Source organism: Macrosteles quadrilineatus, unplaced genomic scaffold (genome assembly GCF_028750875.1).
Source record: "Macrosteles quadrilineatus isolate MER2022 unplaced genomic scaffold, UCM_ALF_1.0 Scaffold_2__2_contigs__length_208266976, whole genome shotgun sequence".
NCBI lineage: Eukaryota > Metazoa > Arthropoda > Insecta > Hemiptera > Cicadellidae > Macrosteles > Macrosteles quadrilineatus.
This window is the reverse complement of record NW_026542595.1, coordinates 4,382,639-4,401,644: the sequence shown is the minus strand read 5'-3', so window position 1 is coordinate 4,401,644 and position 19,006 is coordinate 4,382,639. Positions and strand designations below refer to the sequence as shown.

The following is a 19,006-nucleotide window of genomic DNA, read 5'->3' as shown; positions in this document are numbered from 1 at the left end:
TCTGCCCCCAACTCAAGCAGCTGCGTGGACATAACTCGCTTAGAGTTTACATTTACATTCGGGTGAATGATAGGGGGTGAAAAAAATTGTATTGGCCTATGGTAACAGTGCCAATCACTCTAAGCCATGCATCGGTCTTGACATTTTACACAGAAAATTGTATAATGGGTGCCAATACGATTGAGGATGTACAATGGGCTGTGATGCTAGAGTCTAAGTAAGTAAGAAAGTAAGTATGGTACCAAACGCACATTCCTTTATTTATTAACTTTTTAAATCTACACACAATATAAATGCTTAGTAACAGAACAGTATATGTCTACATAACATTATTATTATTTACGTAAATCTTAATATCACGTCATCAGGTGCATACGATATTACATGATAAACAGATTGCTGTTATTTTAATTTTGATAATTTTTTTTACTTTTAAACTTTTTTTAATGGCCAGATGAACAAGCTAGAATGCTCACAAATAATGCATCGAAACGTTTGCTAGAACCTGCCTCATTAAAACCCTCTGAGCGAGGATAATTTATACGGCAACAGTTCGTGAAACTTATCTCTTTTGAGTAACACAAAATTGATCAATTTTAAGACTTTGGATTTATATAAGACCTTTGCCTGGGCATATACAATTAATATATGCCATAGACAGAATAATTGGAGAAATTTAAAAACTAACACAAAATGTTCCAATTTTCAAATAGCTCTGGAGCCTAAACGGTTCATCGGAGATTACCACATTTAAGGTAAATTTTGTAGCAAATTTTGTGTACTTTAATTTTTATAATATAGTCTAATAACGGAAAGTTGATAGTTTCAGAGTTATAAGCCAAATATTACAAAAAATACCATTTTTCCATATTTTTCTCATTTTTGTCAATGTTGCGTCAAGAATTTTTGTTGGCAAACCTCAGATTCGGATTCAACACCCCGAAATACATAAGAAATGGAAAAAATCAAAACTACCCCAAAACTTTCCTGGTAAAAACACAAATTAACTGAATTATTTAATGCTATTTGTATAAAATGTAAAGAAGTAAATGACTTACGTTGGATTTTGTATTTTCATAGTATGTTTTATGTTGTGCTTTAGGGGAATTTTGCTATGCTAGTTAGAACTAAAATTAAAGTAATGTAATGATTATTTAATGAAATAACAATGAAATGCCCATCCGTAATTTTAATTACCGGTGTTTAATTTTTGAAATCACTAACTTAACATAAAATGTTTCCTGTGATTCTATAACTAAAAGCCAACAAACAATCTATTTGAATTGGTATCTTTGTAGAACTCAAAGAACTGAAAAAAAAATTTTTTAACTGCCCTTTTGTTGAATTATAAATTATTGCTGCAAAATGAAAAGCATTAAGATGGTCCTCTTCGTGTTGTGGTACTATTTTGCGCGGAAATTATCTATAAATGAACAGACGAACCGTTAAAGTAGGATAACTAGTATTTTGGTCCTTACTTTTGCGTTTAACGTCAAAGAGAAGATATGATTGGTTAACAGGCTACTTACGTTGTTAAGTTTGAGTTTGGTTTTAATCTTGTCCTGTTTGTAGTGACCTGACAGCTGGTAGAGCACTGCTCGGCTACGACGTCGTCCGTAGTTGGCTGGTGGTGCCTCGGGGTCCAGGTTACCGTTGGCGTCTGTAACACAATGTTATATGGAGGGTTAGTACTGCGTGTTGGTTACAAGATGTGTGTAGTGACCTGACAGCTGGTAGAACACTGCTCGGCTACGACGTCGCCCGTAGTTGGCTGGTGGTGCCTCTGGATCCAGGTTACCGTTGGCATCTGTAACATCATGTGATATGGAGAGTTAGTACTGAGTGTTGGTTACAAGATGTGTGTAGTGACCTGACAGCTGGTAGAACACTGCTCGGCTACGACGTCGCCCGTAGTTGGCTGGTGGTGCCTCTGGGTCCAGGTTACCGTTGGCGTCTGTAACATCATGTGATATGGAGAGTTAGTACTGAGTGTTGGTTACAAGATGTGTGTAGTGACCTGACAGCTGGTAGAACACTGCTCGGCTACGACGTCGTCCGTAGTTAGCTGGTGGTGCCTCGGGGTCCAGGTTACCGTTGGCGTCTGTAACATCATGTGATATGGAGAGTTAGTACTGAGTGTTGGTTACAAGATGTGTGTAGTGACCTGACAGCTGGTAGAACACTGCTCGGCTACGACGTCGTCCGTAGTTGGCTGGTGGTGCCTCGGGGTCCAGGTTACCGTTGGCGTCTGTAACATCATGTGATATGGAGGGTTAGTACTGAGTGTTGGTTACAAGATGTGTGTAGTGACCTTACAGCTGGTAGAGCACTGCTCGGCTACGACGTCGCCCGTAGTTGGCTGGTGGTGCCTCTGGATCCAGGTTACCGTTGGCATCTGTAACATCATGTGATATGGAGAGTTATTACAGTACTGAGTGTTGGTTACAAGATGTGTGTAGTGACCTGACAGCTGGTAGAACACTGCTCGTCTACGACGTCGTCCGTAGTTGGCTGGTGGTGCCTCGGGGTCCAGGTTACCGTTGGCGTCTGTAACATCATGTGATATGGAGGGTTAGTACTGAGTGTTGGTTACAAGATGTGTGTAGTGACCTGACAGCTGGTAGAGCACTGCTCGGCTACGTCGTCGTCCGTAGTTGGCTGGTGGTGCCTCTGGATCCAGGTTACCGTTGGCATCTGTAACATCATGTGATATGGAGAGTTAGTACTGAGTGTTGGTCACAAGATGTGTGTAGTGACCTGACAGCTGGTAGAGCACTGCTCGGCTACAACGTCGTCCGTAGTTGGCTGGTGGTGCCTCTGGATCCAGGTTACCGTTGGCATCTGTAACATCATGTGATATGGAGAGTTAGTACTGAGTGTTGGTTACAAGATGTGTGTAGTAACCGCAGGGGGCTCACGCTTGCGTGGGTTCGTGGCCTGGGCGACCACGCGGACCCTAGCTCTCCCAGAGGGGAGGTAATTGCCCGGTGTTGGAACCGGCACTTCAGGTAGACCACAAGCTATGGACGACTGGACAAGCCAGCCTCTTTGGGTTTACCCAAAGTGAGAGTACCCAGTGACATTCCCTCCATTCAGGGTGGTGGGGGTGTTCAGCTCTGCTAGTGCTAGTGTTGATTAAGTTCATAGATCTTTCACCTGCCTGTAGCTTGTGGTTGTGACTGAGTCCTACCTGTCGTGTACGACTGACATTTTGTGAGGCATATCCTCGACTTTGGAAGTAGCCTCGTCCTGGGAGGTGAAATACCTAGCCCCCAGAGGGGAGGTAAATGCTCCGTGTTGGTATCGGCATTTTCAAGTTGGCCACAGACATGGACGACTGGGCATTGGGTCCCAGTGACATTCCTTTATCCAGGATGGAGGGGTGTTTAGCTCTAGGAGAGATGGAAGTACATCATAATCTCTAACCTACCTGTGTCTGTGGTTTTTTTGGGCTTCGGCCTGCTTGTTGTGTGCGACCAGCATTCAGTGGGCAAATCCTTGACTTTGGAAGTAACCTTTCCTGGAGGTGAAAACGGGCAAGTACCCGCAGCTCACGGGGACACTCAAGGGCAACGTAACTTTCCGCAGTGTGAGGGCAACGGTTTGTAGGTACTTATGCAAACCAATCCCTGTCTCTGAGCACGGACGGTATGGTTATCTTGAGTGTGGGGGGTTCTTCCCGGAACCTCAATTGAGTCAAGGGTGTCGCCACCTCTGGTGGATAGGTTCATCCGGGTGGGTCCCACTTCTATACCTGCATCCTTTTGGGAAACCCTGATGGCCTGGCAGTGATGTTGGGTCTGACGGGCAAACGAAGTAGATCGGGTGCTGGGTCCGAGCCCGCCAGGGGTATCTGGGGATCTATCGCTCTGGTTATCTCTGGTTTCCCAGCAATGGGTAAGGCCTCGATCGGGCAGCGGTGTAAATGGGAGGTTGGGGTTCCCCCCGTCAGCGTGCTGACGGTCCCCTTCCTCCTGGCTTTTTATGGCGGGTTCTGCCTGTCAGGGATTAGATAGGTCCCGAGTGTTGCTTGCACTAAATGCGTCGGGGCGCTTTACCATGGACCTCTAGGTCTCGACCTAGTGGAACCCAGGTGGAGTGACGCTTAAACAAGCAGCCGGAATCCCTGGTTAGGATCGAGGGGCAACCCTCCTTCCGAAGGGTCTGCTTCGGCAGCCGGCGAGCCTGATGACCTTAAGTCATCCGCCCATGATGTGCTAAAGGTTGATGCGTAAGCTTCGGCCTACATCATGGGGCCCGGGTATGTCCTAAAGGATAGGTACCGGGTATGCAGTCAGGGGGCTTCGGCTCTCATGACAAAACGAAATGGAAATGGAAATGGAATGGAATGTGTGTAGTGACCTGACAGCTGGTAGAGCACTGCTCGGCTACGTCGTCGTCCGTAGTTGGCTGGTGGTGCCTCTGGATCCAGGTTACCGTTGGCATCTGTAACATCATGTGATATGGAGGGTTAGTACTGAGTGTTGGTTACAAGATATGTGTAGTGACCTGACAGCTGGTAGAACACTGCTCGGCTACGACGTCGCCCGTAGTTGGCTGGTGGTGCCTCGGGGTCCAGGTTACCGTTGGCGTCTGTAACATCATGTGATATGGAGGTTTAGCAGGCTACTGAAAAATCGTAAAATACACACTTTGTAGTGAGATTTACCTTACAAAATCGTACGAGATGTTTATCTAGACATTAGCTTGTTAATCTAAATACTATTTAAAGATTTTCTAGTAATGTGAATACCCACAAAACAAACTAAGAACAAAGGTAGATCTTGATATGATTAATTCAGTGGAAAGTTTGTTGTGGAATATTGCACATTGTTGCTTAAGGATCCAGAAACAAAGTTATATTTCAGGAGTTGACGGAACTCCTAAATAAAGTTAACTCTGTTTCCAAAGGGACTAGTCGAAGAAACTTGTCAACAAATAAAAAGTGTGAAGACGAATAGGACTTTCCTTCCATTTATCCTCAAAACTTCGAAATGTGACAAGAACCTCAAACATATCAGTGCTATAGTCAGTACGTCAAACATATCAGTAATAAAACGTGCTACATATTTTTATTTTATTGCTCTACACATGATTTCCAAATATTTGATGGAAGCTACAAACACAAGTTACGGAATATTAAAGCTCACCTACAGTGAGACATGAGATGATACGTAACCTTAACGAGCATTTAGGTACGATTTACACAGAATACACATTTATGTCAATGCTGGATTTACACCAAACTACACCAAAATACTAAATTCTGTTTAGTGGTGGCGTTGTAATCGGTTTTAAAAGTTTTAGGAATTATCAAGTAATTAATTGCATAAACACTTTAGTTAAAGTTTGTGATATTCTTGGTAGACATATTTTATATAATAATATGAGATGGTGAATTTAAAAAATTTTAACTATTTAAATCTGTTATCAAGCTAAGTCGTAAATTATGTACAAAAAGTGAATATGCACAGTACAAACCAAAACTCATAAAATATATCTCTCTCCAAAAAAATGTTTAAGGTCAAATAAATCACACAATCAGAAACTTAGTTGGATCAAGTTTTTGATTGAGACGCAATAATTTAAACTTTATCTTTTTCAACTTAAGATTTTCTTTAGCGCTCTCCAACTCTTGTGAAAGAATGTAAGAGTTTGCTACAGACTAAATTCTAATTATTTTTTCTTATAAAAGATACTGCATTTATTAAACTATATTTTTGTAGTTTTGATACAAGTACAGATAGCCTACATTGGGTTGATTAGTAGGTTTCTATGTGCTCCGTCAGTAGGCCATTAAGGTCGATTCACACCTATCAGTTATAGTCCAGTCACAGTTGCATCCGCAATTTCTCAGTCAAACTGTCAGTACAGCCATTTGGTTGCAGTCACTCTTCCGTCACTTTATTTACAGTGTTGTTAAAGTAAAAAATGTTTAATTAAAACACAATATTCTATTATATTTTCACTGTTCGTCTTTTTGATTGTTACAAACATTGCTTGAAATACAAAATCAATTATTTAAATAAAAAAGTACTATTTTCTAACCTTAAACACGTCCGTCAGGTGTCTGATCAATCCAAAAATATCGGTGAAAAGAAGTCTGAAATTTACTGACGGACGCCAGTAGAGCGACTGACGGAACTGTAATGGGTGAGTGTAATAGAAAATCCATTGAAGAATATTTTTTTTAACTGTGACGTGCCTGAAGTGACTGGACTGCAACGTGCCGTAACTGATGTGTGTGAGAATCGATCTTTACCCATTACAAAGTATATTCAATGTTTAAATTACCATTCGGACCTTTTGTCTGAAAAGTTGAGGACAAAATGATAAATTTTGTTTAAAGTTAGAGTAATAAATGGAATAAACATATACAATTACTGTTATAAAGCTTATGACTGCGCATGGAAACCAACAAGTTAATCAGACAGTAACTAAAACTCGCATTTCAACAAACTTATAGTCTTAAACAGCGCTCTCAAGTTGAAAATGAAGACAATGGTTGGATTATGTAGTGTTTTAGTTGTGAAATTATCTTAAATGAAACTTTCTATCTCGAATTGTAATGAAACTCGGTTGAAAGGGATTAGCAACAAGTTCTCTCGAACGAAAGAACGAAACTTAAATTAATAGAGAAAACTATCCTAAGACACTACGATGACAGCGCGGTAACCATATACTTACACTTTGTTCTGGCAAGGTAAGTTAAAAGCTAGTGCATTTCCAACTACGCGCTTTCTGAGTTGGACTTTTACTGGTAGATACCAAATTGAGCATCATTATATTTGAATGAAGTAAATTAATAGTTACCGGTATTATTAATGTTAAAATATTTAGAAAATGTCTTCACAATGCACGTTTTAATAGGACTTTAGTAATAAAAGTAGTATTAAAAGACTCCTCCTGATAATCGTGACTTAAAACCTACGATAGAGGAACACAAAGTGGAGCCTTAGAGTAATCGTATCTGCCATCATTCTTCTGAGGTTATAACTATGCCAACAACAAATTTAAGTTCCATCATACCTATATTTTCTGCGAATTTGGTTACAACACTAACGTTATCGGAAAGTAAACAAAAATACTTCCAATAACATTTGAAATAGTACATTTCGTACCAAGGGCCGAAACTTAGGTTTTACCGGCTCGAGATAGTTTTAAGTTCGAGACGAAGTTGAGGACTTAAAACAACCGAGAGCTGCAAAACCATTTCGGTCCATGGTACGAACACTATTTTTTACCACACTATAAACTATTACCACTATTTACCACAATAATAATGCACACTGATAGTCAACAGAACTACAACTACAACTTTAAGGTTATGTGAAGAAATAATTTGAGGAATCCGCAAAAATAATAATAAATAGTTGCTAGGCAGCGGTGACAATGAAACAATTCTATTGTAATGCTATGGATACTAATTGTATATTTAACTAGCTGAACCCGGCAGACGTTGTCTTGCCTTTGACTATTTATAATCCCACGGGCTTTGCCCCGTTTAACTTCTTAATTCTCAAGATGATCTCGTTCGCATGGCTCAATCACGTCCTGGTTGAAGTTCGTTCGCTACGCTCACTCACCTTTAGGTTGGAGCTCGTTCGCTACGCTCACTCACCTTTAGGTTGGAGCTCGTTCGCTGCGCTCACTTGCCTTTAGGTTAGCTCGTTCGCTACGCTCACTTGCCTTCAGGTTAGCTCGTTCGCTACGCTAACTCGCCTCCAGGTTGAAGTTCGTTCGCTACGCTCACTCACCTTTTGGTTGCAAATTAGCTGTTGTCATAAATGTAAAAGAAATAATAGTGCTGCACCCTGTTGGTAATCCTTGTAACTTTAATTCTATTGAACATCATAGAACAGAACCAACTTGTTTAATTGAAACAGCTGTTAAGATTCATTAATTCCATTTCTCATAAGGTTAACATGGGAAACTCCAGAGCCACTGGGGCGGAGCCGATTGGACGGATCACGAAATTGATGGTGTATAAACCTATTCCATGACATTCTACACGTATGTACCAAGTTTCGTGGCAATCGGTTCAGCCTTGTCTGAGTTTATCACTGCCAAACAAACAAACAAACAAACAAATATATATACAAACATCCTCTTTTATACTTATAGATATGCATTCGTGTTTTAAGAAAGTAAGTGGGCAGCTAATTTTGCGGCCCTATTGATGTAAAAACCTATTTATAACATTGTATACCAGATTTTACTATACACAAGCTCTATCCATTTGTATGCAATAGACCTGGTTTATCGTCACCGCTGCTTAGCAACTATTTATTATTTTTACTGATTCCTCTAAATATTTGTTTACACAACCTTAAAGTTACAGTTGTGTTGAATGTTAGTGGGCACGTGTGCATATTGTATATATTTTCTCAATTTTGTATAGTGTGGTGAAAATAGCGTTCGTACCACGGAGCCAAAAGGGTTTTGCGGCTCAAGATCATCAATAATGCATGTAATACTGTAGTATATTTCGTAAATAGGGCCGAAAATGAGGTTTTGCCGGCTCGAGATATTTTTTAAGTTCGATACGAAGTCGAGAACCTAATTAGATCGAGAGCTGTAAAACCATTTCGGTCCGTGGTACGAGCGCTATTTTTCACCACACTATACCCTATTACCACTATTCGCAACAATAATAATGCCCACTGATAGTCAACACAACTACAACTTTATAGTTATGTGAAGAAGTAATTTGCGGAATCAACAAAAATTATAATAAATAGTTGCTAGGCAGCGGTGACAATGAAACAATTCTATTGCAATACTATGGATACTGATTGTGTGATTTGCATTCATGTTTTAAGTAAGTAAGCGGGCAGCTGATTTTGTGGCCCTAGGGATGTAAAAACCTGCTCGGCCCCCAAATAACGATGACAGCTGGCATGGACAGCAAAACGTAACTTTCAGCCACCAATTAACGTATGTAAAACAGTTAAAAACATCATAGTGTGGTGAAAGATTTATTACTACTGAGTTATAGTATTAACAGTTCATAATGAAATTAGTATTTTTTAAGAGTCCAATATTGTACTGAATTGTGCTGGAGTAAACTGGAGGAAAATACAATTTTACATTGACATAAACTTGTAGCTCCAATTACCTTGCGAGGAAACAAGTTCAAAACCAATAAATTAGGTAACCAACAAAGTTTAGTTCTTTAATAATGTTGTTGTTGAACTTAGTTTTCAAACAAATTCAGATTGCCTCAATTACTAACAAACTGATGTATTTCTGGGTTTCTCATAAATTGATAATCGTGTTCTCGTTTTGTTGCTAGGCGAGGATCGATACGAGATCTAACTGGTAAATACAAAAATACCCCCGCCGCAGCAAACCTGCCGTCTAAGCGAATTTCCATTTGGCTGAATTGGTTTTTTAATTGATCTATTTAAATAACATTGGGTACATTAGGTCCCATGTAGCACAGATGGTTGGGCCAACGTTGGCCAACTGTGGGACAGTTGGTCGATGGTTGGTTGGAGCTTCCACAACCAACCAACCGTTGTCCAACTGTATATCTCGTAGTTGGGCCAACCAATATTTACAACTGTGGACCAACATTGGTTCATTGTTAATGAAATACATTAATATGCATTGCTGGGTATCATACATCAAGCCAACCGTTGTCCAACCGTTTTTCACTCCGTTGGACCAACAAAAGATACTTTTGTTGGACCAACGATGGTCCATAGTTGAGTTTACACGACTTTCATTCTCTGGGTCTAGCTTTCACAACATAATTATAATAAAATATCTGGTTTTACAATACCTTTATCAGTTCCAAAAGTTTCCAAAAGTTTTTGGAACTGATAAAGGTATTGTAAAACCAGATATTTGATATATTACAGTTCCGGGGCTACAACAATGAATTTTAATAATTATAATAATGCAAATATTTTTAAAATTAATATTCTTTAACTTATTTGCAACAATTTAAGGGGAAGAGTAATTAATCATATAACAGGCAATTATAATAGCATTAATAATCTAACGGTAATTAATTAATCCATATTCAAATACCAGTATCCTCTCTAACTCCAAAAAAAAAATAATAATAATAATAATAACTACTTATGATGCCTTAACAGATTAACAGAATCATATTATACTGTGTAGTATCAAAAATGTTTGAAGTATTGCGACCATTGCAACTGTCGGCTACTCTTTCACCACTTGAAAACTCTCTATATCAACAATCACAGATAGCTCAGTGGTAAAGTAAGAGGCTCATAAGTCGAAGGACCCGGGTTCGAGACCCGTCTGGGCCTAAAAATTGTGTTCTAGCTTTTTTTCAAAATTTGTTTTTATGAACTATTTAATCAATGTACTCAACTAATAATTATGCTTTTCGTACTAAATCTTTATTATTTTGTGTGAAATAAAACGGTTGGACAATGGTTGGCTGGAAAACAGTTTAAAGAGGTGACATTTCTACCGTTGGCCAACTGTGTGGCTCCACAATTTACCAACGTTGGCCCAACCATCTGTGCTACATGGGGTACGAGTACCTAGGTTTGCTGCTACAAGGAAACTAATAAAGTAGTGTGTTTTTAGTAAAATATTGATAGCTTACTATAAAATAAATAAATTTGCCAAGTTTGATCAAAATATATCCATAAACAAGCAAACTACAACATTTTACAATATTCTCCATAAGAATAACATGGGAATTTTAAATTTACCATTTTTTTAGTTTTCTCCGTAACCAATAACCGTACAAAAACACTTTGATATACTGAATTGTTTGTTTTTTTAAGCTCTTTAAGAAGGTTTGGAGAAAAATTGGGAAATTTTGTATTTAGAGGGTCAAAAGTGAGAAAAACCAATTTTTACCCCATAAAACCCCCCATAAAACACTGTTCCCATGGTCCGATCATGCTGGATCGCGAACTCGTTCAAGTTTATCCCCCCTTACACCTTCAAACCAAATTTCATCAAAATCGGATAAAAATTACTCAAGTTATCGTGTTCACGGACACATATATATATATATATATATATATATATATATACATATATAAAAATTTGAACGAATGGTGTTTTTGGCCTCTGGGGACATCAAAATGAAAAAGTAAATCGGTCCCGGGCCTAAGTCTTACCATGAGACCTACGGTAATAGCTACTTCCCTATAGGGAAATTCGCTAAAATGGAATTAGAATTTTTTAAGAGTCCAATATTTTACCGAATTGTACTGAAGTAAACTGAAGGAAAATGCAGTTTTACATTGGCATAAACTTGTAACTCCAATTATCTTGTGATGAAACAAATTCAAAACCAATAAATTAGGTAACCAACAAAGTTTTTACCTTAATTATCTAAATATATAAAAGGCAAAACCCTCACTGACTGACTGACTCACTCACTCACTCACTCACTCATCACTAATTCTCCCACTTCCCATTTACCTGAAATTCGGTACACCGATTCTTTGGGCATTAAATAGGAAAACTAAGAAGTTTTTATTCTGATTGGGCTTTAGGGCTCCGCCCCAGTGGCTCTGCAGTTTCCCATGTTAACCTTATGATTTTTCATATTTAAAAGGGATTTCTTAACAGCTGTTTCAATTAAACAATTTGGTTCTGTTCTATGATGTTCAATAGCATTTAAGTTACAAGGATTACCAACAGGGTGCAGCACTATAATTTTTTTTAAATTTATGACAACAGCTAATTTGCAACCAAAAGGTGAGTGAGCGTAGCGAACGAACTTCAACCTGGAAGCGAGTTAGCGTAGCGAACGAGCTAACCTGAAGGCAAGTGAGCGGAGCGAAAGAGCTCCAACCTAAAGGTGAGTGAGCGTAGCGAACGAACTTAAACCAGGACGTGTTTGAGCCATGCTAACGAGCTCCCTTGTGAAGTTAAACGGGGCAAAGCCCGCGGGTACAGCTAGTTTATTTTATAAATGGTCTTGTTACTGGATATGCCATTACAAGTTTTCAATGATAACGTGTAATCTAGCAGCTTTTGAATACTTTTCTTCCAAATATCGGTGTACAACTTTAATGCCTAAGTAGAGTTAAACTAATTTTTCCGAGAAGGCAAATCTTTTATAACGGAAGAAATATAGTGTATACGAATTTAGAAGTTACGCATATGTCACTCCGCTATTGTTAGGATAGATTAGACACTCACCACTGTCGTACATATCTTCGCAGTCGTCCATCTTGGTGTGGGTAATGTCTTTGTGAGAAGCCAGGAACAAGACCACCTCACGCTTTTCATTCTTGATGGGAACGATGTCCAACAGGCACCAAAACGGCGTACCTGCAAGTAAATCAAATTATAAAAACAAAAATCCCACATCAACTGGACTACAAGATAGGCCTACCAACAAGTCGGTAAATCACCTGAAAAGGGATTTTCTCTGTTAACTGTGCTTAAACTATTAAGATATCACAATAAATAAGGGGTGGCTGACTATGCACAAACATTATTTTGATACCAATTATCAATAATTATATATCAATTATACAACAGTAGAGGACTATAGTAAGCAAAACTTCTCAATTACATTTCCATCAATTGCAGTTAAGTTAGTAGCACAACTTCTTCGTAAATCATATATTTTTAATGAGAAATCTATTTCTTAGAAATTCTGTCAATGATATACTTTACTGAATTTAAACTTTTCCGCGATATAAACTGTTTACAAAGACTGGTTTTCGCACATGCATTCAAAATGACATTTTACGTAATGACATACTACCAACATACGTCTTTTGAATATAATATACAAATTATATTTACTGTTGTTTCACAAAAAACCCGTATGGTTCGATTCCAATTTTTTAAAATAACGATCGCACATATATTTATTATGAAGCATATTTATATACACAACAGGCGAAGACAATTAGTGTACTCCATTGTTATGACTGTAATGAAGATGACTGACCTAAAATGAATGTAAAAGTACATAAAACAACTATTACATTAAAAGCAAACGTGAAAATAGTATCCAGTCAACTTATAACTAAACATTTGAAATAAACGTATGTGCCGAAATATATAGAAATGTGAAGGCCACTTTATAACACGCTTATTGCTTTGGTAATACTCTAGAATAAAAGAAGAACGTTAAAACGTCTGAGTCTCCTTTTATTACTCGCAGAGAGACGATATGGATGATAACGTACGCTGTTTGACGGTGATTCACGTAATGTCTACATATAAGAAAATTAAACACTACGCATATGTAATGTTAAAAAGGCAATATTAATATGAGACATTGTCTTGATTATTATACGAATTTAGAAGGTACGCATATGTCTTAGCTCTTTTATCCAGTATGGTTTGATTTGATTTACAACAGCATTGAATTTGAGCTCGAGCTTTGATGAGAGTTACAATAAAAATATGTAGTAGCTAAAACAGTGTTTCCTTGATTGTTCAAAGGTGCGAAAATAACTCAGTGAACCAGTGTGAGGTGGAGTGGGGGAAAGGACAACAAACATATTGGCTGTGTTTGGTATCAAAGGCCGTAGATTGATTGCAGATTGTACATCGGATAAAAGCATCACTGATTGGTTGATTATGATGTGACAAATAACACCAACAACTATACCAAATTAAATGCATTTTTAAATGTAGAATTCCATCTTATCGCTTACAACTAATTACGTTATTCAACTGCATTGACTCTCATACCATTGCCTAATATTGTTGTATATTTCAGACACTTTCCTTAGCGCATATTGTTAGAAAATATGTATGTATGGGGGCTTAAGATCCTCGTTAAAAGCATGTTAACGAAATTTATTTAGATGAGTAGCTTTAAAAATGTATGTAGACGAGTAAAGATGAAATGAGCATCCAAATAAATGATAAGCATCAATAGTATAATAAGGTTTACAAACGAAAAGAATGTTTTGAGGGTAAAAAGAACATAAATAAATCACCTCGCGCGCTTCGTTGTTGCTAAGCGGACAACATAAATAATCCTTGATAAGCCTTGTCAGCGTCCGGCAGGACTTTTTGTTTAACATTTCAAACTTTACTTAGCTTCTCAACGTAATAAACCTTTTTGTTGATGGATAATGTTACCGATACGTAAATAGAAAAATAAACTTCATTGCGAAGTCGTGAAATTAAAATCAATTCCCCCTTATTTCAGCAGACAAACATGTGGCTGCCGAGGCATTATATTATTGAACACCATTGCGTGTCATGTAAGATAGTACTTTTCATACCAACAAACCAATCTTACTAAACGTCAAAGACTGTAGTGATATTTTATATACCAAAGCAAGTTTATGTTAACATCTTATATTAGTTCTCTACTACAAGATTTTTTTTCATTTTTTCAAATGATTGTGACAATATTAAAAAGTGGGATACTAACTCTGTCTTTGGCCTTATACTGTCCACAGAACTATTGCATTTTTAAAACATAAACTACCATCATCAGGTATGATATAACAAAGAAGGGATAGAACGTTGACTATAATAATCAATGGGCTCACCCATTGATTGGTACTGTTCACAATCCTGTCTAAATTGTTAAATGAGTTTGTAGCTCATGCGTTAATACCACGATAGGTATGTGAAAATACTCTTTGATGCAAACCTTATAATTGAAGTTGATCTTTAAAAATCCAGAATTATTTTTGGCCATTTAAAGTTGATTACAGAGTTTACCAACATATCCATGTTAAGACAAAAAAATTACAGTAATATTAATCTGAAGGGACATACTGTAATGACATTATAATGGATTAATGCGTCTAAAACGTCCCACGGCTAAATGAAGTCTGTAGTTGAATCACCATATGATTGCATGTCAGGTATTGCGGGGGTTGTGATGGTCTGCTAACAACGTGTAGTTCGACATTACAAAGTGATAAATTCAGAGGTCATGCTTCCGACACATGATTGGTCTGTTATTATCACATTATGATTGGGTTTCAATTGTAAAAACGACATAAAGTCATTAATCAATTCATAAATACTTAAGTTCACTGGTTTATAGATTCATTGTTTTGTTATTACATTGACTATGTCGTTATGTGATATCCGGGTGTCATTCCACCAACCTGAAATTGTTTTGCTAACAAGGTAGGCGTTGCATGAGTTTTGTGATATCGTTAACGTTTTGTAAGAATTTTAAAGGGTGGAGCTCTACATCATGGAGAACATTCTCCTCGCCTGAGAGGGCTGTCATTTTGTTTTGTAATAGACGGATCTACAGCTAAAGGTAGACTACAAACCGCAGGATCAACACCACATCTATGTGTAACAAAAAGGTTATTTTTAGATATAACTGTTCACTATCCCCAGTTAAATTTGACAAACAGTTTCCTTCTGTCTGTTATACTTCATCGTCAGTGTCCATATTATGTATTGAACAATAGTAGTTAGTGGGAGCAAAAACTTCAACTAAAACTATCTGATAAACGGAATGGCTCTTTCGAAAATTACAGATGAAATCAAAACTAATACTATATCAAGCTACGTCATTTATAAATTCCTATGTACAGTTCATATTTATTAACTCATAGCGAATTACGGTGTATGTAACTAAATAAGGTATACAACGTCAAACACATAGTTTATGTAACTACACATGAGGTATATAACGTCAAACACACAGTGTATGTAATCATACAGGTATATGACGTCATACACACAGTGTATATAACATACATGATGTTTATATACACACAGTGTTTCGAGCTATTCATGAGGTATACAACGTCAAACACCTAGTTTATGTAACTACACATGAGCTATATAACGTAAAACACACAGTGTATGTAACCATTCAGGTTTATAACGTCATACACACAGTGTATATAGCATACATGAGGTATACTGTATAGTGTAATACGATAATAGTGTAATAGGCCTTCACACAGTGTTTCGAACTATTCATGAGGAATACAACGTCCCACACACCGCGAGTCAGATTGGAGAGACGGAGGAATTTAATTAGTGTGCAAGGCAGATTTTATTTTACTTACTGATGTGACACGACTGGGACCTTTCTGTTCATTTAATGCGTACTTTATGTATTTTATCTAAAAAAATGCAATTATTGTTTCATATAAGATAGTTTAAAGTTCCAAGTTTTGTATATTAATTTTCACAATTTGAAATTTAAACATATCAAGTAACATTAACTTTTACAGTTATCTTTTACCGCAGGTCTCATGGTAAGACTTGGACCCAGGACCAATTTACTTTTTCATTTTGATGTCCCTAGAAGCCAAAAACAACATCCGTTCAAATTCACATATATATATATATGTATATACAGGGTTATTACAAATGATGTTCATGATTTCATACATACATAAAATATAGTTTTATTTGTTATACAAAGAAATAAAATGGTTACAACTGTTGAAAAACTCAAAAAGTTTCGACACAGATACACAGAACTGTAAATGCTCGATACGGGAACCCCTTGTGGTACGACAGATGTCAATAATGTAGTCAAGCTCTTGCTAGACTTTAAAAAGTGTGTCTAGGTCTATTTAGCATTGGTAATCCGTTGCTGGATCTCAAGTATCCTATCTGATAATGGTGGTGTGTACGCCTTATCTTTGATGTATCCCCACAAGAAAAAAAATACAGGGGGTGATGTCCGGAGATCTTGTAGGCCAGTTCAGGGGTGTGTCATTATTCGGACCACCGAGCTCATTCCATATCTCAGGCAGCACATTGTTAAGTTCAGCCCTACTACAAGTAACATTCAAATGCAGCCATTTCTCTTAAATTTCAAGTGTCACTTGCCAATATAGTGGTTAATAGGAGGATCATCGTTAAACCTGGTTCTAAAGTGTCGTTGCACACTAATAACAGATTGGTTAATGCAATATTCCAACTGGTAAAAAGCTTTCCTGCCTTTAAATTCAGCCATTACACAACACTTACAACAATTGACTTGACAAACAGCTGATATGCACCCAAACCAATGTAAATGAAACTTTATGAGTTTTTCTTTCCAATGGTAACAACTAAAATAGTCTTGAAACAAATTAACCCAGTAATATTTATAATCAAAATCAGGAACATCATTTGTAATAACCCATATGTCCGTTAGCAGGATAACTCAAGCAAAAATGATCCAATTTCGATACAATTTGGTACAAACTTGTAAACCGTACGTTTATTCGAACGAATTCGCAAACCAGCATGATCAGACCACGGGAACGGGGTTTTATGGGTAGATTTATGGGGTAAGAAATGGGTTTTCTCGATTTTGACCTTCAAAACAAAAAGAATTCCCAAATTTTCTCTGGACCATTTTGAAGAGCTTAAAAAACAAATAATTTAGTATATTGAAATGTTTTTGTATGTTTATTGGTTACGGTGAAAATTGTAAATTAAAATTTCCATGGTATTCTTATGGAGAATAAGTAAACTGTTGTAGTTTGCTTGTTTGTGGATATATTTGGACCAAACTTGGCAAATCTATTTATTTTATACTAATGTATTAACATTTAAAAAAAAAACACACTTTATTAATTTAAAGTGTACCTTATCTGAAGGCAGCAAACCTAGGTATTCGTTAAACCTAATGTTTTTTGAATAGATTTAATTGAAAATTATCAAATCAGGCAAATGGAAATTCGCTTAGTCTACAGGTTTGCCGCGGCGGTGGTATTTATATTTTACTTTGTTTTATAATGTTTAAATACTTTATAATGTTAATTATTAGTGAAAAGAATATAGGGTAAGGAATTATACACCTGTTAAAAACTGTCAAATGGCAAGATATACCACTTCAGTTTTAAGCTTAATCTTCCAGGCATGTACCAGGGTTTATGAAACGTATTTAAATCACAGTAGGGCTATATTTAATAAAATTGTTGGAATGGAAGAAAGTATCTCTGTTCAATCCTATGTCTATGTTCAGTCCTATGTTTGATTTGTTAAATCAAATCCAACCACACACACTTGTTTTTGAAACTGTAAACACAAACCCATCAAACAATTAAACACTTCAGCTGAAGCCAGTAAACATTAATTTATAAACGATAAAAAATCTCAGTACCTGAAGATAAATTGTCTTTTCATTATACTGTCCAGAAAGCAGCCGGTTTTAGTTCTCTAAATCGTCAGAAAAAATCATCGTTTTCGGGTAACTTCAAATTATTTTACGGTTCACTAACCTCAAAATTGTATCAATGCATTATGAAAACGCTGTTAAAATCGAATTATAACGATATTTAAAGTTATGTTTGTAAACAACGGAAATGTAAACATTGATGACATCTTAGTATAACCTCAAATTATGTGGTCTAATTTTGTAACGATTAGGTTATTTTCACAGCATGATGAAAATAAAAAAATAGTTGTTCATTACATGGAGCGAAAGTGTCTTTTTGGTACTTAATCGTATTTGCGATTGCGTACCAAAAAGAGCCACTTTCGCTCCTAGTGATGAAAACTACTATTGCTAATATTGTCCTTTGATGTATCTTTACATCTCAAATTTTGTATTTACTTTTTATGTACAGAATAACTTAAAGTAGTATTTTTAAAATACCCCCGCCGCAGCAAACCTGCCGACTAAGCGAATTTCCATTTGTCTTAATTGATTTTCAGTTAAATATATTTTAATAACATTAGGTTTAACGAGTACCTAGGTTTGCTGCTACAAGGAAACTAATAAAGTGTGTTTTTGAGTAAAATATTGATAGCTTAGTACAAAATAAATAAATTTGCCAAGTTTGATCAAAATATATTCATAAACAAGCAAACTACAACATTTGACAATATTCTCCATAAGAATAACATGGGAATTTTATATTTACAATTTTTTTAATTTTCTCCGTTACTAATAATCGAACAAAAATACTTTTATATACTAAATTATTTGTTTTTTTAAGCTCTTTAAAAAGGTCTAAAGAGAAATTGGGAAATTTTGTGTTTCGAGGGTCAAAAGTGAGAAAAACCAATTTTTACCCCATAAAACCCCCCGTAAAGCCCCGTTCCCATGGTCCGATCGTGCTGGTTCGCGAACTCATTCAAGTTTATCCCG

General features: G+C 36.8%; 1 protein-coding gene across 1 annotated transcript in view; it reads right to left on the bottom strand.

The window, feature by feature from the left end:
- The window catches only part of LOC128986413 (potassium voltage-gated channel subfamily H member 8), a 348,552-nt gene that overhangs the window by 102,354 nt on the left and 227,192 nt on the right, over nucleotides 1–19,006 (bottom strand). Inside the window, exons 4-6 of the mRNA XM_054406776.1 lie at nucleotides 12,162–12,282; nucleotides 7,622–7,656; nucleotides 1,530–1,660 (exon numbers count right to left, since the gene is read on the bottom strand). Coding sequence (XP_054262751.1) covers nucleotides 1,530–1,660; nucleotides 7,622–7,656; nucleotides 12,162–12,282 — 287 coding nt within the window. The remainder of the gene's footprint in view (nucleotides 1–1,529; nucleotides 1,661–7,621; nucleotides 7,657–12,161; nucleotides 12,283–19,006) is intronic.